Here is a 22,837-nt window from a genome sequence, read left to right as displayed (position 1 = left end):
AATGAAAACAGTCATCCTTCACTCAAATTGTCCCTGAACCACAACTAAAAATACAACGATGCTCGGGAAAAACATATCAGGCCTTTCCCTCTGGGGCTGGCTTGTCTGCGTCGGTATTTTCTCCTTTAATTATGTGGTGGACAAGGCTGTAGGTCCCCTGCCGAGCTCGCCTGGCCCCGCCCATCCCTCCCCCAGCTCTGCCGCCGCCGATCACGCCTGAGTTCAGGCCGAGGCCTCCTGCCCCAGGACTTTCCAAACGGGCTGGTGGGGGCCGTCTCAGCCTTGACATCTGCCCCCTAAAATTATTAAGTATGAATTTCCCCTTCTTGGAGGAATATTTTTCCTGAGGATTTATGAGTTCCAGGAGAAATGGCCTGATTCATTCCACCAGCCACACTGAATATGCACTGTAATGAGAACGGCCCTGACCTCCAGACTTTCCCTTTGTGCTCAGTCTGTGGGAAAGTCATATGTAAAAGGAGGGCTCCCTCACCCCCGTTCACTCTTCATTCTCAGCAATTCCAGAGTTTTGCTGACTTTGGTCTCAGTGTCTAAAACCCTTGACTAAGTGTTCCCTTGGAGTTTGAGTCTGGAAAGACTTTGCCCCGCCAACCGGACAGTCTCAGGGTGATGAGGAGAAAGGTAGGTAGCACTACAGCTCAGTGTTTACAGAATGTCTTACAAGCGTACCTACCTTTGTTAAGATAGAAAAACCCAGGTCTGGGAAAAACAAGAGATTTGTTTTAAAGTCAAGGTCATCCATAAAAGAGAAATAAAATTGTCAAAGAATTGCCTGAAACTTTCGAGCTCTAATTAACCCCAACTCTTCCCTAAGTGCTGGGGGGAAGGGGGGGTGTTAGCCAAGTTGCCAAACCCCCAGGATTCATGTCCCGTCCTTTAGGTGGGATCATGGCTGCCCCTCCCCTGCCCGTCTAGGTAGAGAAGAGGTTAGAATGAGGTCAGAAACTCAGAAACACTTTATGAAATGACCTAGTGTCACCTTGCCAATAATCTATAGTCCATTTGGTTGGGCATAATGTCTTTGGAAGCCTTTTTTCTAAACTATCTCTAAAACAGATGTGTATAAGAAAAGGCGACTTACGGAAAAGTGGGTGCTATACAAGAAGATTTGGCCTCATGCTTAAATAACTGATCGGTCATGTATAAAGCTGTTCAATTGCCAAAGAGCACCGCGACATAAAATACTTGCTTGCAGAATGTAAAGAAACAGCTCCGAGGGCACTTTCAAAAGTTAAATTTTTTTTCTAATTATGAAATTAAAGCATAGTCATTGAATAAGTTTTGCAAAACACGAAAAATATATAAAGGAGACCATTCTTAAGTCACCTATAATCTCCCCTACATAGTGACAAGCATCCAATATTTTGGGCCCCCTTCCTTCCAAGGAGCTTTCTGAAGGGATGCCTGACCCTTAATGATCCATCCAGCTGTCGCTTTTATTATGATCTTTACATACAAGCCACGGCTAAAATTGCCCGTTGCAGGTCCTCAATCAACATTATGAAGCCACATATGGAGATGTTTGACTTATGACAGGTCAGGTCCTCATTTCAATTGCCAATCAAACCCCTTTAGGGATATTTGTAGACTATCTACACTCAATGAAAATGCTCCGTGAAAATACGCATTAACAAACCAGCTCATAGCCACGGGCTTTGTTAATGATTTTTAACCTCTGACTTTGTCATTTTATATATCACTTCCTCCTGCCCTGTGAATGGGAGAGGCAAAGGACATAAATCAAGAGAGTAAGGGAAGCCAAGTTAGAGGAGCAGCGGCCCATGGAAACCTATTTAAGGAAGTTAAATTTATTTAGCTCTGCAATCCCTGATGACTTGCAGTAGATGGTATGTTACACAGAATATATATTTTATCTCACTGTCATGCTGTGCAAACAGGGAAATGAGAAAATGACTGAGCCACACAAGAAGATGAGCTTTACGAAATTAGAGCTGGTCGGAGTTATTGGTCTTTCCCTGGTTATAACTATGCACAGTCCAATTCTAGGGACTTCATAATGGGAGAGAGAGCAAAAGAAAAGGCTCATTAAATAAGAGGAGAAAGAAGGCTTGGCTCCCCGCTGTTGGCACAGGCTTTCCACTGCTCCCAGGGGGCTGCCCAGCCCCACCCCCCACCCTTCTGCCCCTCGCCCTTTTAGCACCGCCCTCTGGCTGCCCTGTAGCCCATTCTGACATAGGTTTCTCCTCTGTGTTCTAGTATGCCTGTAGAAAAACAATCCCTAAAGTCCTCAGTTTCCTAAAAGGTTTTAGGAGAATGCTGGGGATTCTTGGAGAGCTGGAAAGTTTGGCTACAACCAGGAAATTCTGAGTTAGTTAAAATTCTCCCACCTACTCATCCTAATAATGAGAGGATGCAACACGGATGCTGTGATGGTGGTGGTGATGATGATGATGGTGATGATGGTGGTGATGGTGATGGTGATGGTGATGGTCATGATGGTGGTGGTGGTGGTGATGATGGTGGTGATGGTGGTGGTGATGATGGTTATGATGCTAATGATGGTGGTGATGGTGGTGGTGGTGGTGATTGCGGTGGTGATGATGCTGATGATGCTGATGATGGTGGTGATGGTGATGGTGGTGATGGTGATGGTGGTGGTGGTGATGGTGGTGGTGATGATGGTGGTGATGGTGGTGGTGGTGGTGATGGTGGTGTTGGTGGTGATAATGGTGATGGTGGTGGTGATGGTGGTGGTGATGGTGGCGGTGATGGTGGCGGTGATGATGGTGGTGATGGTGATGGTGGTGGTGATGATGGTTATGATGCTAATGATGGTGGTGATGGTGGTGGTGGTGGTGATTGCGGTGGTGATGATGCTGATGATGCTGATGATGGTGGTGATGGTGATGGTGATGGTGGTGGTGGTGATGGTGGTGGTGATGATGGTGGTGATGGTGGTGGTGGTGGTGATGGTGGTGTTGGTGGTGATAATGGTGATGGTGGTGGTGATGGTGGTGGTGATGGTGGCGGTGATGGTGGCGGTGATGATGGTGGTGATGGTGATGGTGGTGGTGGTGATGGTGGTGGTGGTGATGACATTCGTGATGGTGGTGGTAGTGGTATTGGTGGTGATGATGGTGATGGTGGTGGTGGTGATGATGGTGTTGTTGTTGGTGGTGATGGTGGTGATGATGGTGATGATCATGATGGTGGTGGTGGTGATGATGGTGATGGTCATGATGGTGGTGGTGGTGGTGATGATGGTGATGATGGTGATGGTGGTGATGGTGGTGGTGATGGTCATGATGGTGGTGATGGTGGCGATGGTGGTGGTGTTGATGGTGGCGGGGGTGATGGTGATGATGGTGATGATGGTGATGGTCGTGATGGTGGTGGTGGTGGTGATGGTGGTGATGATGGTGATGGTGGTGATGGTGGAGGTGATGGTCATGATGGTGGTGATGGTGGCAATGGGTGGTGGTGATGATGGTGATGGTGGTGGTGATGGTGGTGGCGATGATGGGGGTGGTGGTGGTGGTGGAAACCATCTCCCATGTGAATTCCTTTAACAAAGGCAAGTTACAAGAATCTGAATAGCTGTTCCCTACAGATGGAAACATGCACATATTAGGAGGTGAGAGAAGTTGAGAATGGGGAGATGAGGCTAAGAGTCCAGATTTTCAAATTCCTGAATATGTACCTAGTGACAGGATCAATCTCCCGAGCTGGTATACAGTACCCAACAGGGCCCCCTGATCCAAGTCCACTCACTGAGGGGAGGGTTTGGGAAGGGTTTACATTTCAGGTGATGCAAAGCACACCCTACCTTCAGGTCTAAGTGGAGGATGTACATCTGATGCATGTGTCTTATCCCCTCACATATCTGCCTGATGAACAGGATGGTATCAAGCTCGGTCAGATTGTAGTTGTCATCAATGATGCGGTCGAAGAGCTCCCCTCCGTCCACACTGCAGGGAAAGAGGGAGGCGTCCCGAGTCACGACCTCTTGATGAGCACGTGCTTCTTGTGTCTGAGCCTCTCTGACTCTTCCAACAGGTGTGTGGGCAGCTATGTCTCTACCTTCTCAGTTAGATGCCTCTTACGTTGAAGGCCCTTATTTAAGCCACCATCACTTTCACAGATGGAAAGTCTCAAAGCCCTCTCATCCAGTGGCTACAACTCTGGGATGGGTCCATCTCTGCCGTTTCCTAACATATATGGAGGATGAAGAGGATGCTAAGAAGGCAGGGGGAGGGATTCCAAATACCACGGTAAGGTTAGACTAATTTCAGTGATAAAATGCTTCTATGTGGCTGATGCTGGATATTTTATTATCCAAAATCCCCATTGCACAGTGATAAACAAAACCCAAAATGGGGGCTAGGGGTGGGGAAATGATGTGAACCACAAACACCGATTCAGTGTCAGAATGACTCACTTTCTAACTAAACACTTACTACATTTCTATAAAAGTAATTTGAAACAGAAGCTTCTTAGCCCTACTTATAAGAGTTTGACATGAACTTTGTATTAGCAGTTAGGTCAAAAGTGAGATGCAGTTCAAGAATCACTTTCCTCCAGGTTACCCAGAACAAGAGTTAAGCCGGGGTTTTGACAGCACAGCTTGGAAATAAAGCTAAACCTCTGTTGTCGTCCTGCTACTTATCAACAAAATCTCACATGGAGACATCAATTCCAGAGTAATTTCCTTCCTGAAGTGGATGAGATTCTGACACATGCAAGTCAGAATCAGGGTGCCCCAGCATCCTCCAGCAGCTCCGAGGCAGGACAGAGCCGCAGCCACATACAAAGGGGCCCTGGTTGTGTGTGTAGGTTTGGGGCAGCGGCGGGGGACATACTACTCCATGACCAGGATGATGTCGTTCTTGGACTCGAAGGCGTCGTAGAGCTGAATGAGGTTCACGTGGTCCAGCTGGTTCATGACGCTGATCTCGTTCTTCGCTTCATCCTGGGAGAGGGAGGGGCCGGTTTAGCGCCATGAGGACAATGGCCAGGTGGGTCCACACCACACAGCCCTCACCTTGTCCTTTACGCCTCTGGTCTTGATGATCTTGGCCGCCAGCTTCAGACCTGTGGCTTTCTCCTCACACTTGTGAACCTGGCCGAAGCGCCCCCTGCCAGAGAAGAGGACGAGGCCCAGCATGAGGGTCTGTCCCCACCAGGGCCCTGCTCCAGTCACTGCCCAGTGGACAATACAGCTGCCCAGCACCCCTCTTTTTGACTTTGAATGAGCAAGCCTGTTATGCACGTGCTGTAGCCAGTATCTCCTAGAACAGGGACTTCCCTGGTCGCACAGTGGTTAAGAATCCATTTGCTGGGCTTCCCTGGTGGCGCAGTGGTTGAGAGTCCGCCTGCTGATGCAGGGGACACGGGTTCGTGCCCCGGTCTGGGAAGATCCCACATGCCGCGGAGCGGCTGGGCCAGTGAGCCATGGCCGCTGAGCCTGTGCGTCCGGAGCCTGTGCTCCGCAACGGGAGAGGCCACACCAGTGAGAGGCCCGCGAACTGCAAAAAAAAAAAAAAAAAAAGAATCCACTTGCCAATGCAGCGGAGATGGGTTCGAGCTCTAGTCCGGGAGGATCCCACATGCCGTGGAGCAATAAGCCCGTGCGCCGTGACTACTGAGCCTGCAGTCTAGGGCCCGCGAGCCACAACTACTGAAGCCCACGCACCTAGAGCTCATGCTCCGCAACAAGTGAAGCCACCGCAATGAGAAGCCCCCTCACTGCAGCTAGAGAAAGCCTGCGCACAGCAACGAACACCCAACGCAGAGAAAAATTAATTAATTAAAAAATATATCTCCTAGAACACGTCAAGTTCTGATACAGGCCACTGGCATCAGAATTCCCTGGGGGGCGATGTCCCAGCCCTACCCCAGCCCTACTGATACAGGAAGGCCGGGGGAGGCCCCAGAAGCTGCACTTTCATGACACCCCTTGGGTGGTTCATATGCACCCTAAAATTTGAGAACTTCCATCATAGAAAAAATAGAATCTTTCCGAATACATATGAATGTAACAAGCTATGCTTCATAAGCATATGAGTGACACAGACTGTAGGTCAGGCATATCAGATTATTTTTGGAAAATGCATATAAATAAGTAAGAAGTAATAACAAAATTGCATATACACACATTTAATCAAAATACATATTACATAATAACCTGTGAGATTTTTTGACAGTTTAGCTTGGATATAAATTTAAATATACTTCTTTTTTAAATAAATTTATTTATTTTTATTTTATTTAATTTTGGATCTATTGGGTCTTCGTTGCTGCGTGTGGGCTTTCTCTAGTTGTGGCGAGCAAGCTTCTCACTGCAGTGGCTTCCCTCGTTGCGGAGCATGGGCTCTAGGCACGTGGGCTTCAGTAGTTGTGGCTCGTGGGCTCTAGAGCGCAGGCTCAGTAGTTGTGGTGCATGGGCTTCGTTGCTCCACAGCATGTGGGTTTTCCCAGACCAGGGCTCGAACCCGTGTCCCCTGCATTGGCAGGTGGATTCTTAACCATTGCATCAGCAGGGAAGTCCTAAATATACTCCTTAAGACAGCTTCTTTCAAATATCCTCGCATACTGAAAGGCACACTCAAGAACAATCTTCAAATTTGACTTGCTTGCTGTGATGCCTGATTTAGTGAAATAACTGGAACCCACGTGCCTGCCTGTGTCGCGCTGGCCGCATGCAGGAGTGGAAGGAGAGTTCCCCAACGTCGTGGACAGAAGCCCACAGCAGAGGGGAGGGCTGCTGCAACAGCGAAGGGGCGGGAGTGGAGGCGAGGGCACCGCATCCCCCCGACTCAGCCACGCTCCCTGAGCAGAAACAGGTGGGTCCGTAAGCACAGCCGAGCATGACTACAATCCCGCCCACCGGCCCGGGCGTGGTCTCTTTCCTGGAGCTCATGAACCTACAGCCCCAGGCGCTTCAGATGTGGCTGTTCATTACGAAAAGGCTTGTTTCTTAATTAGCAACGGGTCCCAGAATGGCCTGGCCCAGCAGTGGTGCCTCGTCGCTGTTTTGCTTTAGGGCCACCCCATCTATCTCTCTGGCCTTGTTTATTCTGCAAAGCCTTGGGTGATGAGGTGACCTCACAGGGTCCCTGCTGGTCCACCAGGCTGATAATGTCATGCTAACTGAACGGGGTGAGAAGGGACTCTAATCCCCCTACAGGCCACGGGGGAGATGAACCCCAGGAAAATTCAGGGGCCTGACACCGCATGCAGGGTCCAGGGATCCTTGCCATGGTGCAATAGCTCTGCCCAAAGTGCAGGATAATTTGCTGCATCTTGACTCTCCTACTACTGAGAAGGAGGTCCACCTGCCGATGACCTCTTGGCATTTTGAGGCAAACATACACATCTGACTGTGTTCCTCTAACTTACTTACTGAGCCCAGAACGGGGGGTGATAGGCAGCTGGTCCTGCCTGCAGGATGACAAAGAAGAGTCAACGCTGCCCAAAGGGGCAGGAAGGAAACTCTAAGAGTCACTGACAAACCTCGATCAGAAGCACGCGCAAACCCTGGTGGTTGTTTCAAAGCCGCTTCTGCAAATAACTTCTCTCCTTTAGAGAAACAGTCGCTGGCTTGCCACCCAAATATCCCTTTCCCCCTCAGCCCATCCTCACAGGCTTGAGGGGCCTTCACCACAATGGATCAGGCGGCCAGCGGAGGAGGAGGAAGTTCATGTGCATCCACGTGACAAAGGGCAAAAGGTAAATGGGATTGGAAGAGGGGAGAGGGGCTTTGCAAAATCAACCTCACCCCCAAGGACCATAGGCAGGAACGCGCTCTGTAGTAGCCACGCGTGTTTTCCCTGTGTTGGTAAGTAAATTTCTATATATTTGTATAAATGTTCTGCTTTCCTCTTCCTATTTTACATAGATATGCTGATGGGAGTCAACTGAATAAGCCTTAAGTTTCAAGATCTCGCAGGGGGATTATTGTGACTGAGGTAGAAGAAGAAGGAACCTCCCCCAGTGACCGCCCCGCCTCTGATAGACTTGACTCTTCCTTCTTCAGGGAGATGTGGGTGTCCTGCCAATAAGTCCTTCTGGGAGGCAAGTAACCGACTGAAATACAGTAATAATAGTAATTCATACGGTAACAGCATAAATGGAAACCAACAATGACACACATGCGCCATGAGAAATACAGTGTTCGCTCATTTCTACGTTCTGTTCCTCGGTTTTCAAGCTTCTAAACCTTCTGAGGACTCACTCCAGACACGGCAGCACAGGAAGTGAAGCAGATGTTCAATGTGGTGGGTAGTCACCACATCAACCTCTCCGGCATCAGTGATGACTTTCAGAAATGGTTAACATCTCTCATCTCTTAAAATGTTCGCTTATGATGTTTCCGGTTCTCTGGTTGAGACTGGCAAACACTTATGAAATTCTCAAGATCCGTCTCTTTGTTCATAGCAGCACTATTTACAATAGCCAAGACGTGGAAGCAACCTAAATGTCCATCGACAGATGAATGAGGAAGATGTGGTACATATATACAATAGAATACTACTCAGCCATAAAAAGGAATGAAATAATGTCATTTGCGGCAACATGGGTGGACCTTAGAGATTGTCGTACTAAGTGCAGTAAGTCAGACAAAGACAAATTATCATACGATATCATTTATATGTGGAATCTAAAAAAATGATACAAACGAACTTATTTACAAAACAGAAACAGACCCACAGACATAGAAAACAAACTTACGGTTACCAAAGGGGAAAGGCGGGGTGGGGGGCAGGGTAAATTAGGAGTTTGGGATTAACATGTACACACTACTATATATAAAATAGATAAACAACAAGGACCCACTGTATAGCACAGGGAACTCTACTCAATATTCTGTAATAACCTATAATGGAAAAGAATCTGAAAAAGAATAGATACATGTATATGTATAACTGACTCACTCTGCTGTATGCCTGAAACTAACACAACGTTATCAATGAACTATACTCCCATATAAAATAAAAATTTAAAAACATGAAGAAGCAGTACAAAAACTAAAACAAAAACACTTGTAAGAATTAAAACAACAGAAAAAGCCCTGTCTCTTTGAAAGCGCTCCTTTCTTCTTTTGTCGAGAGAGTATTGAAGCTGAACACTACTCACCCTCCTAAGATTTCTGTTCTGCTCACGATGTAGAAGCTGTTGACCGTGGCCTGCTTGGCTGTCACGATGCGGTGATCAAACGGTGCAGGCGGTGCCCGGGCCTCGTCTGGAGGTGAGAGAAAGGCCGCATGAGAAGCGGCCCGAGGGCCAGGCCTGGGCCTGAGTGCAAATGTGCTCGTTTAATAATAAAACACAATGGGCCACCTGTTTTATTTCTAATGATCCAGGGAATGTAAGTTTTCATTTCATGTTAGGATATATGGCTCGTGAAGGTGACACGCAACACCTTTGAGAAAGGGTGTCAGGGCCTCTGCACCGTGGCACCTATCTCCCTCAGGGCAGCTTTCAGAAACGTCAAACAACTGCAAATCTCCAAGCCCCGTACAGTCCAAACAGGTAATACTTTCAAACTGGAGACATTTGAACACAAACCCCATAAACCATTTGACCCATTTTTTTTTAAAAGCACCACTGATAAAGTCCATTATTTTCTTTAAGGCAGAGAGAAAAAGATGAAAAATTTCTTCATGTCATTGAAAGTTTTGATATTACTATATATGACTTTCCAAAATATTTTAGCCAGTATTTAAGACACATTTAAGGCACAAAGATGCATTTTTCCTGGCTGAAATAAAACACCCAGTAAAACTGGCGAAGTATGTATTGTACAGCCCTCAAATTTCTCCCGCTTTCTACTTTTCAGCCTAAGCATCTAACCTCCAGTCCACCTCAGTTCTAAAATACATAGTTACTCACTAATATTCTTCCAGCATCCTTTTTACTTTTCCATGGTTACTGCTGTTAAAATTTGCTTGCCGTGAACCTATTCATTTCCCCATTTATTCATTACTTAAACATCTACTGTGTGCAGCTTCTTACATGCATACAAAGGGTACAAAGGGAAGTGAGTAGATAATAACTTTGCTTTCAAAAATTTACATTTATTCAAAATGTAATTCTTGAGCACTTCTCTTGAGCTAGGTGCTTTGCCAAGTGTTCATATTTTTTAAGATTCAGATAATATAAATCTCTGGGCAATTGATTTGATGGGGACGTTCTCCCTTCACACCATAAATATGCTGAAAAGTGAGGAAGGTATGAAAGAATTCTCTTCGTGGTGTTCGTCTCTTCAGACCAGAAAAGAACCCAAAAGTGATTGAGTGATGAACACAAATGTCATCACTGTGGCATGATGTCTCCTTCAGGCTGTTAGGCTAAGTGAAATTTAGTCGGAAAGGTTTGCTGGAAAGGTTAAGGAGCTTTAAAGGGCTGGAACAAAAGTCGTTTCCTACCCAGGGGGGTCACCCGATCTTGCTGCCTGGGGGTCTTTGCTCCAGGGGACCCCAGGACTCTGTCTTGTTGGTCCCCCCGGCGCCTCCGGCTTCCTGTGTCCTCCATGTGCATCTGTCACCTGCACCTGCCGCATCTATTCTGCCTTCTTGTTCTCCTCCTGGACCAAGCTCACCTCTGCCCCTCTCTGCTTACTGCCGCCCGAGGGCTCTGTCGGATGAGAGTTCTGCAAAACAGGTCCTGTCGCTGACTTTCCTGTGGTTCGTGATGTGAAAATGGCTTTTATGGCTTTTATGCTGCCATTATTTTACCTGGAAAATAAAATCCATCCACAGCTCTCAAAGTTTCCAGGAGAAAGCTTTCAGATGGCCAAATTTCTGAGCACTAAAGCTTCCTCAAGATGATGCTTTGTTGAAGGGATGTAAGCTTCGTGATGGAGAGTTGGCGATGTCCGTGTGTGGGGTGAGATGAAGCAGGAAGCATCCCCATCATCCCAAGCAGCACGGTTACAGGCGGAGATGACCAGCATCCCAGAGACTCTCCCTAACAACCTCAGAGTGACCCCCAGTTAGTCCACTGACCCTTTACAAAGGCAGTCATTTTATGACTCCCTAACAAATTTGATCTTCATTTTTCACTTCCTTTCCTTAAAGAGGATAGAAGTGACCACGTTAAAGCAAAATAAAAGGAGCAATGGTCTCTGAACAGTAACAGCAGTGAGAGTCAGCCTTTACTGGTGAAAGAATTCACCTAATTTAAGTTTCCCAACAGCTCCAGACCTTACTAAAAACATCTCTGCAGTGATGGACTTTCTTAGTAAACATTAGTGTTTACATTTAATTCTTGGAAAATTAGACTTCTCTACAATTAGTTTCCAAAATACATTGTTAAGAATGAAATAAGGGGAATTCCCTGGCACTCCAGTTGTTAGGACTCCACGCTCTCACTGCTGAGGGCCTGGGTTCAATCCCTGGTCAGGGAACTAAAATTCCACAATCTGTGCGGGGCGGCCAAAAAAAAAAAAAAGAAAGAAGAATTATGTCTTAAATCCCTAAAAAATACCACAGATGTTTGAATTGGGATGCTCTTTGTTCCAAACAGATTCTATGGCTCATCATAACGTAGATTAATTCATTTTAGTTGGCTATATAATTGCCTGAATTTATATGTGAAACTTCACGGTTGAGGAAGAATCATTCAATAAACTACTGTGTACTCAATCCTCACAATATTTGGGAAGCAGCCAATTTATACATCTGATCAATCTGATCATTGTTCAGTTATCGATCTTAGGAAGGGTGTGCTCTATGCTGCTAAAAATAAGAAACTTTTACTTGATATTGTAAAAATACTGGATGTGATTACTACTAACCATTATATCCATCTATCATTTGGTAGAAGACTTAGAAAACAGTAAAATGCCTGAAAATGTCACAGGCAAGAAGAAAAAATAACAGCAAGAAAACGTGGCCAAGAAAAATCCACACAGCTGGGAAAGTGGCTTCTAAACCACTGCTTTAAAGCAGAGTCACTTCAGTTATCCTTCGATATGGACTTAAATTGCAACGGCACATAGATCTGCAGAAAACATCAGCTGCGGAAGCAAATGCTTTAAACCCTACCTTTCATAGGATTGACCACTGTTAGTTCTATAAACACACTGCTCTTTATTTGAACTCTTGTCCAGCACTGTTTCATCTGGAATTTTGGATTCTCCTTTTTCCTTAGCTTCTCGGTCACCAGGCTTTTCCTTAGAACGAAGCCCATTTTTCTCTTCTTTGAACACTGGCCATTCATTTTTATCTGCAGAGCCTTGCTTATCATCCCCAGAGCTATTATTTTCTTGTCAGCTCAGTCTCTCTGGGCATGAAATGTCTCTCCTGTCTTCACTTTCTCTTGGCTCTGTGGAATTTCTTAGAGCAAAACCTTCTATTTCATCCTGTGGTCTTTCTGTATGAAATGCGGCAAAACTTCTCTGAACTAGAGGCAGGGGTCTTCTAAGCCTATTTCGTGTTGAGCTTTATTAAACGTTTCTTTCTCAGATTGTTCTTCTGGGAAGATCTCTCTAAAAGCCACCATAGGACACAGTGTTTTAATGAAGGACGCATGTGATCGGTGTAATTTTGGCTTCACAGAATGGCATCTCTATACAGGCTTCTCTTTATTGGCAGATAAAAGCTTTGGGGAAGCAAGGTAGGAGAAAACGTGACCAGTGGACTGACAGTTGGGCCCCCAAAGAATTTCTAGTTTGTAACTAGTAGGACCCAAAGCCAATTTAAAAAAAGGTATTCAAACAGCACTTCACCCGACACAGGGCATCACGAACATGTAACTTCCTCTGAACAAGAACAACCTCGCGACTTGTATAAGAGAACTTGACCCACAAATATCTAGTCTTATAAAAAGGTTACCTGTGGGAGGCGCTGTCCTTTTGCCTTTGGCTGGTGCTGTTTCCTTCAGGCCAGGGTGTGAGCACACCTGCTCCTTAGCCTGTGGGCACACGATTGAGTAATGAGTAATGTGAGTTACACATCACATCAGGCTCTCTCGACCTCAGCACTTCTGACACCTGGGGCTGGAGAATTCTTTGTTATGGGGAATGTCACAAGGATTACAGGATGTTTAGCAACATCTCTGGCCTGTGCCCACCGGAAGCCCACAGTACTCTCCCCCACCCAGGTGTAATAGCCAAAAAAAAGCCTCCAGAAATTGCTAATGTCTCTGGTGGGCAAACTCACCCCATACTGAGAACAATTATATTACACAATTCAAATACAGAAAAAAATACCAAAATAAATAGTAATTTAGAGGGCAGAACAGTCTGAATTAATGAAACCCTGTACAGACTAGAGTATTTGAAAGCAAATGACCTCACTATTTTAAAAGAAATTATGTAAAACTCTGGCATTCTTTGTAGAAGAAGGCCCATCTTCATGGATAGATAAAGGATATTGTAATGTGTTTGTCACCCTTGACCTCTGTTTGTATTGTCTTGATATAGTTCACACATAAATCAAATAAAAATGAGAGGCTATATGTGAGTGGGTTTTGTAAACCAGAAAGTAGGAGAGTAAAGTAAGCTTTTATAAAAGGGGCTTCTACATTGCTTAGAACAGATGGCCCCTTTCTAAGGAGATAAACATTCTTCTCACAGTCCTGGTTTCTCTGAATTAGCTAAGCAAACCCTTTTTAAATACCACATGAAAGGTAAACATTAGCCCAATCCACCCAAATTATCACAAGTTCTGAAGTTATATGTTATAAGTTAATGAAATTGTATGGATGTCCAAAGAATCAGTCTTTTTTTCTTTGGAAAGAGAGTAAAATTTGCCTGAGGGTGACTTGCAAGCATGAAACACCATGTAAGTGCAGGTCATAGATATCAAGACAAATTATAAATGTGCTTTTAAACAATCTAAAGGGCAGTCCCATAGGTTCAGAGCCTTTCCATTTTTCAGATAAGGACCTTCAAACACAGAGGCATGTTTAGTAAATCTGCAGAAAACCAAAATTAGAGATTAGAGCCCAGGAGTTTGGAACTTTCTCTTTTAAGTGAAAGGGCAGGAAAATGTCCTTTAGTTTCCCTCCTCTATACTTGCACAGCAATCAGCACATACTCCCACCCCAGTATAGCTTGCAACACTTTCTTAAACACTTTTTTCTTTCTTTCTTTTTTTTTTTTTTTGGCGGTACACGGGCCTCTCACTGTTGTGGCCTCTCCCATTGCGGAGCACAGGCTCCGGACATGCAATCTCAGCGGCCATGGCTCACGGGCCTAGCTGCTCTGCAACATGTGGGATCTTCCTGGACTGGGGCATGAACCCTTGTCCCCTGCATCGGCAGGCGGACTCTCAACCACTGTGCCACCAGGGAAGCCCTTCTTAAACACTTTTTCTCATCAATTTCCCACTAGATTATAGGCCTCAAGTGGGCAAAAAGACTGATTCATCTTTGAATCCCTGGCACTTAGCCCAGGGATATAATGATGGTGGAGGTGATGATGGTGATGATGGTGTTGGTGATGATGGTGATGGTGGTAATGATGGTATGGGTGATGATGGTGACGGTGATGGTGATGATGGTGTTGGTGATGATGGTGATGGTGATGGTGATGGGGGTGATGATGGTGATGGTGATTATGGTAATGGTGATGGTGACGGGGGTGATGATGGTGATGGTGATGATGGTGACGGTGATGTTGATGGGGGTGATGATGGTGACGGTGATGACAATGATGATGGCTAATATATACTAAGTACTGATTACATACCAGGCACATTTCTAAGTACATTACATTATTAATTGCTTGTTCCTCATAGCAACCCTTTGGGATAGATACTATTAGCCCCATTTTATTATAAAGTTGGGTAATTTCACAGGGTTATATAATTCAGAAATGGTACAACCAGGATCCTAACTCTGAACTACAGCTGTACTGTCACTCTGAGAAAAGAAATAGAAGCTTATAGGCAAGGTATATCTTTAATATTGATTGGATATCTACCATACAGCCAGCACCACCAGAGACAAGAAAAAAGATTAAAAGAGAACGGCATAAAATAGAAACAAATTAATAAAGAAATAAATATTTATTGGTCAAAAGATTAGAATAAACATGGAAGAGAGGAGAGGAAGGGAATTTCACTCCGATTTTGAAAATGAGTTAGACAAGATAATTTAACAAAATTTTAAAGATATTTTATAGCTTTGTCTTTCAATGCTTCTCTTTTTCAGTGAAAACCCCCGGTGGACAGGCATTTTTCTCCTGGGTTTATTCTGGGTGGCGTGAATGTGATGGTAAAAGCACAGGTGGGCTTAGTAACAAAAACTGGTGGGCTTCCCTAGTGGCGCAGTGGTTGAAAGTCCGCCTGCCGATGCAGGGGACACGGGTTCGTGCCCTGGTCTGGGAGGATCCCACATGCTGCGGAGCGGCTGGGCCCGTGAGCCATGGCCGCTGAGCCTGTGCGTCCAGAGCCTGTGTTCCGCAATGGGAGAGGCCACAACAGTGAGAGGCCCGCGTACCGCAAAAACAAAAAAACCCAAAAAAAACCCAAAAAAACTGGTGTGTCAGTTAATTTCAGTCTATCAAAATATGTAAAATTGAGAATTTGGCTGTAAGCCTCCAGGCGTTTGCCTCGAGGGACCTCTCAGTGTCAGTGGTGGGTGCCCACAGGATGTGCTGACGCTCTCTGGGTGCAGTGTTCTGATTTGACCAATAGAAGAACTACCAATTCTGAGGAAGGTAAGAAACAAGCTTCCAAACCAGACCATTTTTTCCTTTAATTATATATCAGATATGATTCACCATTTAGATAACGTAAGAAGGTCTTTATTCATTGCCACAGGCTATTATATTTTCATTTCCCTAGGTCATACTGACATCTAGAGGAACTTTGAACTGAAGAGTTCCCGAAAAACAGAAGACGTATTTCTCCTCTTCTGTTTCTGGGCAGCGACTTCAGCATGAAGTTCGTTCTTAGTGTTTCCAAGTTATATGTAGAAGTTGCTAAAATAGGAAGTACAAGTGTGTAAGCACATCTTGTTTGTTTTCCAAAAACAAACATATTCTGTACTGATTAAAGAGGACTGGTCAGTGCTGGAAGCATGAAGCTCCTGGAAGGATTATGGTCTGCTAAGGGATAAAAAATCAGGTGGGGACCCTCTGCCCGGGACCCTCCACCCGGGACCCTCCACCCGAGACCCTCCACCTGGCCTGCTGGTCAAAATGTAGTCATGGCAAGTGATTTAATTCCTCCACCAAAATGGAGGTGAGCAGAGGAGGGGAGACTCAGGCTGCAGTGGAAGAACACTGCCTTCCAGGGTGCAGGATTATTGACGCACTCCACACAGAAGTGTGTCTGAACACCCCGAATCATTGCAGGCCTCTGCCTTCTTGGGATTCTCTCCCCAGAATAGAACCTGGCACTTCAGACCGGGCGGCAAAGTCACTGAGGAACGGCGGGTGTGTGTGTGTGTGTGTCTGTGTGTGTGTCTGTGTGTGTGTAACCAGTTTCAAACGCAGGTATAAATGGGATTAGGGCTCCTTGATGTTCATTTGATTAAAAGGAGCCTTACTTAGTAAAATTCCTCTCTTATACCCCACAAGACCCGACCTTGGAATGTTTTCACATGAAGTTTACTACGTTTTATCATCACCTAATAAAACTCTCTGATTTCTCCCCACTGCAGACAGTTTGGTAAGGACTCGTTTCACGTGGTATCCTCAGGCTGCTTGTTAATTTTTATTTTAGCTTCGCTTTTATCACTCCGTCCCCTGTGTCTCCTGCTCTGAGTAAGCGGTGGGCGGTTCAGCCCACGCCCCCCACGGGCCTTCCTGGAGGCGGGCACCTCCCGGGGGGCCCAAGGGAGGGGCTGTGTGGTCCCTTGGTGGTAAGGGAAGTTCAGAGGTCTGAACTTAGATTCACTGAACGAAATATTTAACCTCACGTTTCGCCTTTCCACAGCTTCCCCAGGGCAGCACATTTTGAAAGCACACTACAAAGCGAAGTGGCTTTCAAAGGCTATCTCTGAAAAACAGTGAGAAGCTGCAAAGCTCTTAAAAAGTCTCTGAATGTGGAATGTAATACAAACTCTGTAGATATAAACCCATCTGTTATGACTATCCCCAAACATTTAGTTGCCTGGTCCCTTCTACTCAAAGTAGGTCCGTGGCCAGCACCACCTGGGAGCTTGTTAGAAATGCAGACTGTCAGCCCCACCACACCCACTGGATCAGAATCTGTGCTTTCACCAATCCCGCAAGGCTCCCGTGAACGCTAACATTTGAGAAGCGCTGGCCTAGGTAACACACATAATGACTTGGTGTAAAGAAACTTTTCACAAAATATTCATCACGGCCTCTTGTATTGATTTGAATCTTGCCTCCTTCCACGAAGAGCGAATGTCACACTTGGGGAAGCTCAGAGGGGGGCAGGAGGGAAAGGGGGCGGAGCCAAGACACAGCTCAGCTGGTCTGGAAACCAGTGGCCTTGAGGGGCGTAGGCGGGGGAATCCAGCACCGTGTTGAATACTAGTGACTTCCGCAGAATGTCCAGAATCTTGACACTGACCCAGGGGTCCTCACGGGGACTCAGAAGAGAATGCCAGCCTTGATACCACGTGCCGAGAACTGGCCACTCACCTCTGGGGTTTCCACTGATGGCGGGAGCTCTGGCCACAGAGAAAAGCAGCATTGAGGTGTAAAGGTCCTGCTACAGACTGAACCTTTGCGTCCCTACAAAATTCATAGACTGAAGCCCTAACTCCCAGGATGAATGTATTAGGAGGCGGGGCCTTAGGGAAGTGACCAGGTTTAGGTGAGGTCCTGAGGGCGGGGTCGGACGATGAGATTAGTGTTTTTATAAGAAGAGGAAGGTATCAAGGTCTTCCTCTGTCCCTCTGCCACGTGGGGACACAGGGAGAAGGCGGCTGTCTGCAGCCCGAGAGAGGGGCCTCATTGGAGCCCGACCGTGCTGGCCCCCAACCTCAGGCCTTCAGCTTCCAGAACGGTGAGAGACAAACGTCTGTTGTTCAGGCCGTCCAGGCCACGGCATTTTGTTACAGCCACTCCAGCTAAGACAGGGACAATGAAAACGGCCACAGTGGAAACTCTAGAGAATTAGGGATATGTTCTGATCAGCTCCAACCTGCCAAGAACACAGTTAGGATTATTAACACAAGCGCTATATCTTGGTTCTAGCAAGCTGACTATCAAAGGAACAAAAGTAATTTTTAAAAGGAACAAAAGTAATTTTATTTAGCCCAGTTCTTATGAAACAAAAATTTAGAAGCTCACAGACACATGGCCTCTGATACGGTCTAGTTGTCTGTGCTTTTACTCCTAAGGTAACTTTAAACCCTCAATTTATGGAGAACATAAATACCTTACTGAACTCTTGGTGTTTTTATCTCACTGTCTTTTGTCTTACTGTGGATGTACGGGAAACTATTCAATGGGCACTTATACCAGTTATTAAAATAGGGAAATGCTTCAATACTGGTTGGTAAATAGTGGATGTCTTGCGACCTCCAGGGGTCCCCCCCCAGCTCCTGACCCAGCCGCCCTGCCAGCCTCTGGAACTTCCTAAGACCCAACAACTCGGGGGTCCGTACCTGGCGGGGCGGGGACCTCTGTGTCCCTGCTCCGATGGGCAAGTGACTGAACTCCCAGTTATTCAACTCAGTCCTGCACAGGAAACAGGGATAAAATACGAGTGCTCCCGGCCACAAGAGCAGACTCCTGGCTACACAATTTTCAATATTTGAATAAAGGCTTGTAATTTTATTTTTGCTACCCCTACGAGCTATCATTAGTGGGGAATTGGAAAGTGTGCCTTGACCGTCAAGGGGAGAGCCGTGTGTGATGAGTGACGAGGACCTGGGTGTTTCTACCAGCACCTCCTTTGCTGCCTTAGGCCTTGGGGCAGTGGTTCTGCAGTATACTAAGCTCCTGCCCCAGAGAGCCTTAACTAGTAGCTCTGGGCTGGAGCCTGAGAACACTCTTCACGAACTCTGTAAGTGGTTCTGATGTAAGTGGTCCAGGGGCCATACTTTGAGGAACCATACGGAATTCCTACTCATTATTCAACACCGCACCCAAGAAGGTTTCCCGTTGTGAATTCTCCCTTGAAACACTCCTTCCCTTAGCCTTACACTGAAAGAGGGATCAGTCTTTCTTCCATGTGTGTTGGCTGTGCATCTATCATGCATTTATCATAGCGACCCTGCCTAGACACCTCAGTATCCTTAGCATCTAACTCTGTGCTTGATCAGTTGATTAATTGATCGATCCATCGATTAGTAAGTGGGGGGGTGCTGATGCCAGATGGTATTTGCTGAGCACCTCAGTCACCTGTGTAAAATGTTATCTTGAGGGATGACCTATGTATTATATCCTTTAGTACATCCTCCTCAGTATGAGGCTAGACATCCAGCTCCCAGGCTCCTGGGCCACCTAGAAGTCCCCACGCTCACGTAGTGGGCTTTGTGGGCCTGTACCTCTGAGAGAAAGCCCACGCTCTGCTCAGACCGTTGTGTCACCAGTTATGTATCATTTTACCACTTTCCCAACAAATGTCTCATACCTAATAAGAATCATTTGCTTAATGTATATATTTCAGATTATTCATGCCTCTGTATTGACCATAACTTCCTTAACATGCTTCAGAGACACTTAATGAACACTTCCGATGATGGAAACGAGAAGAGGTTAGAGTATCAGCACTGCTACATTTTACTTCATTCGGATCATGAAACAATTTTGCCTAGTGAGCAGCAGCTATTTCCTTTGAAATGTCTGACTAAATTTCTTTGTACATCACCTAGCTCAACACTAAAATAGGTGCTAAATCAATGCCTTTGCCTTTGACACTGAAGTCCTTCACTGTGCTTGTCCTGTGATTAAGGAGCCAGCCTGTACGTTATTCTAATGCTCCCTCAGCTCTCAAAGTCTATGATGCCACAGGATCTAGACTGCAACTTGGTAGAGTTATAGAGCACACTCCGAATCTTTGTCTGCTGGCACGAAACCGCTTCTTGGGGGCTTTTTCAAGTACCTTCACCCTTGGAATCTATCTCCTGTTGCGATGATGGTTTAGTAGTAACCAGATGCCTGCGTGGAAATGTCTTTAGGGCAGATCGTAGAAAGTAGTGTGCTTGTTTGTTTGGCTGTGTGATATTAATTTTCCATTTCTCAGCTGGCGGGGTGTTGCTTCAATGGCGTTGGCTTCTCCCCACTGCATTAGGCCGTGTCAACACGAGGAGGGGGCAGTCTCTTGGGAACTTTATCAACAGAGGCCCGTTTCCCCCTCTCCAAGGGGAAGGGTGTGTGGTGGGTTAGTCCTGTTTCTTCCCCAGCATCGCTCAGAGGCAGCGATGTGGGGATAGGCTTGTAAGACGCGCACATCAGCTCCTTTGCAAATTTGTAGTCTCGGGCAGCATTGGCAATGAGCCTGTCCTCTTGTTTAAACAGGGAGCTTCATTCACTGATTCAAATAAGAATAACATTCTCTTGTTTGCCAAGGTGAGAGATTGCTGCGTCAATGAACAAAACCAATACAAGCGAAAAGGGAGCATTTTTCATTATGGAAATCAGGTCTTTATTTTCCACGATGGCTGAAGGCAGAACCAGGAGAAATAAGAAAAATCAGCTTAGACGAAACATCACAGGTTTAAATTAGATTTTAAAAAGAACTTAAGATAATGGAAGTAGTTTGCTGCACAGTCAGGTGGATTAGATACATAACTGTTCTGTATTCCCAACCACACCATTTACCACAAAAGAGCCCAGTATTTTAACAGTTCAAAATAAGACAAAGAAATAGAAAACTTACTAAATCATAAAATCTATTTAGAATTTGAAGAGACTCTGAAGGGCATGTAGCTCGATCAGCTCAACTGAAAATGAGAAAAACGAGATTCTTCCCAATTCCACCCAATTATAGGAGATTTTAATAATATCTGAAACGTTTCTGCTAAAAGGGGTGGCTCTGGATAAGACTGGTGGTTCTTCCTACAGCACCTTCATCCTTAAACGTGTTACCAGGGCTCCACGGAGTACAGACTCTGTCCCCGTTTTCACTAAACATCCACCCACCACAGTACCTATTCCAAATGTACACACAGTTCTCAATATCCCACTTGTTATTACTCAGTAGTTTTCTGTGACTTTTAGAAGAATAGGCAACTATAGATGAATTTATGTTAGGAACTGGTATAAGCGTCAGCATTAACCTGTGTTATGCTATCAGTTTGCCAGAGCGAGCAGGACATAGTCAGGTCAAGTAAACTTTAAAGTGCCTATTTTTGTTTGGAGGAAAAACTTCTTCTCAAATAAGACACGATAATGGATAGGATTAAGCAAACTCGATTAGCACCTGCAGGAGGTATCTAAGGAGAGTCTCTAGGCTTGCACTGGACGGGGCCTGAGGACTAGAAGGGGCTGGTCTGCTTTCCTTGGCTCGTTGGGGCCCCGCATGGAATTCTCTGTGGGTTTCAGGAGAGCAAAATCCTGTGTCGTGGAAGGAAGAACAGCGCACACGCGCTCGCCCCCCTTGCTGGAGACCGTTTGCTAGACTACGCCCAGAGGAGCAGTAAATAACGGAACGCCTCTGATGAGGCAACAGCCGGCCTCGGCGCTGCACAATCACCGCTGCAAAGTGCAGCCATGGGTATTCCAAGAGTAGGGGTGCAGTCCGTTTTCAGTTAGGAGCCTCGTAGAAATCCGTACTCCATCTACATTCCCTCCATGCAGCTGTGCCCCCATCAACGTGCTTAATGAACTCTTTCTTGTGAACCTGACTGACCCACAAAGGTGACCCCCTTAGGTAAAAGTCATGAGCAAAATGCTCATGTAAAACCACAGGGGTCGATACCTGTTTGTTCTTTTCCTCTGTTAACTGAGAGGCACGGCATGCTTCAAGCTCACAGGCTAGGCTATCTCATCAAATTCCAGAAAATACATCTAGACTGTGCAGTGAGAAGCTGCTAAAAGAAAAAAATATATACAAGTAACTTTTTCCATCTATTCTGGTCACATCTCATTATTTTCATGTATTAAAATTTAGGCAGGGCTTCCCTGGTGGCGCAGTGGTTGAGAGTCCGCCTGCCGATGCAGGGGACACGGGTTCGTGCCCCGGTCCGGGAAGATCCCACATGCCGCGGAACGGCTGGGCCCGTGAGCCATGGCCGCTGAGCCTGCGCATCCGGAGCCTGTGCTCCGCGACAGGAGAGGCCACAACAGTGAGAGGCCCGCGTACCGCAAAAAAAAAAAAAAAAAAAAAATTTAGCCAATAGTCTAAATATCCTTGAATTTCACATTTAATGAGACCAGTTCAATTTGGCATTTAACAATCACTGTAAAATTTTTCATTTTGATTTACTTCAGTTATAAGCAATATATTTTTCAAACTGACCTCATTATTGGTGGACTACATTTACACAAATATATAACTTACTATAGCAACATCGGTCAAATCTGAACATGAAAATTTCTTTACATGCTATTACTTTGCTGTTGTTCGTTTTCTATTCACTCCCACAAAATTACTCATATTGGCACCAAATTTTCCTATTCAATAGACAAGTAGCATTATTTAAAAATAAATAAGTTCAGTTTCTAGGTAGATGTTATAAAAAATATTAAGTACTTTTCATGACTTCTAGTCTTAGTATCACCTCAAAATTTTTTCTCTACTATAAGTTATGACAATTAATGTCAAAGTCAAATGCAGGGTTTTTTTCTTTTTTAATTTTAAAGAAAATTAACCAGATGAGGATTACAACTCCTATAAAAATCCACATTCTATAAAACGAGGACTGCAGCTGCAAAAAATTCCTCAACTCAAAATCCTAAAACCTAGGGTTTTTTTCAAGTGATTAAATAACTAAGACTAGTTTATTTTATAATACGGATATATAATTTTTAATGAAA

General features: G+C 45.4%; 1 protein-coding gene across 1 annotated transcript in view; it reads right to left on the bottom strand.

Annotated features, from left to right (window-relative positions):
- MYLK4 (myosin light chain kinase family member 4) overlaps positions 1-22,837 on the bottom strand; it is a gene marked incomplete at its 3' end in the record, with an annotated part of 89,771 nt that overhangs the window by 8,140 nt on the left and 58,794 nt on the right. Inside the window, exons 3-7 of the mRNA XM_081247586.1 lie at positions 12,819-12,897; positions 9,118-9,223; positions 5,024-5,117; positions 4,842-4,951; positions 3,809-3,950 (exon numbers count right to left, since the gene is read on the bottom strand). Coding sequence (XP_081103712.1) covers positions 3,809-3,950; positions 4,842-4,951; positions 5,024-5,117; positions 9,118-9,223; positions 12,819-12,897 — 531 coding nt within the window. The remainder of the gene's footprint in view (positions 1-3,808; positions 3,951-4,841; positions 4,952-5,023; positions 5,118-9,117; positions 9,224-12,818; positions 12,898-22,837) is intronic.

This window comes from Mesoplodon bidens, assembly GCF_964165515.1.
Source record: "Mesoplodon bidens genome assembly, chromosome: 10".
In the NCBI taxonomy this organism is placed as follows: Eukaryota; Metazoa; Chordata; class Mammalia; order Artiodactyla; family Ziphiidae; genus Mesoplodon; species Mesoplodon bidens.
Note: the sequence above shows the minus strand (reverse complement) of the source record. Positions and strands in the feature narration are given on the sequence as shown.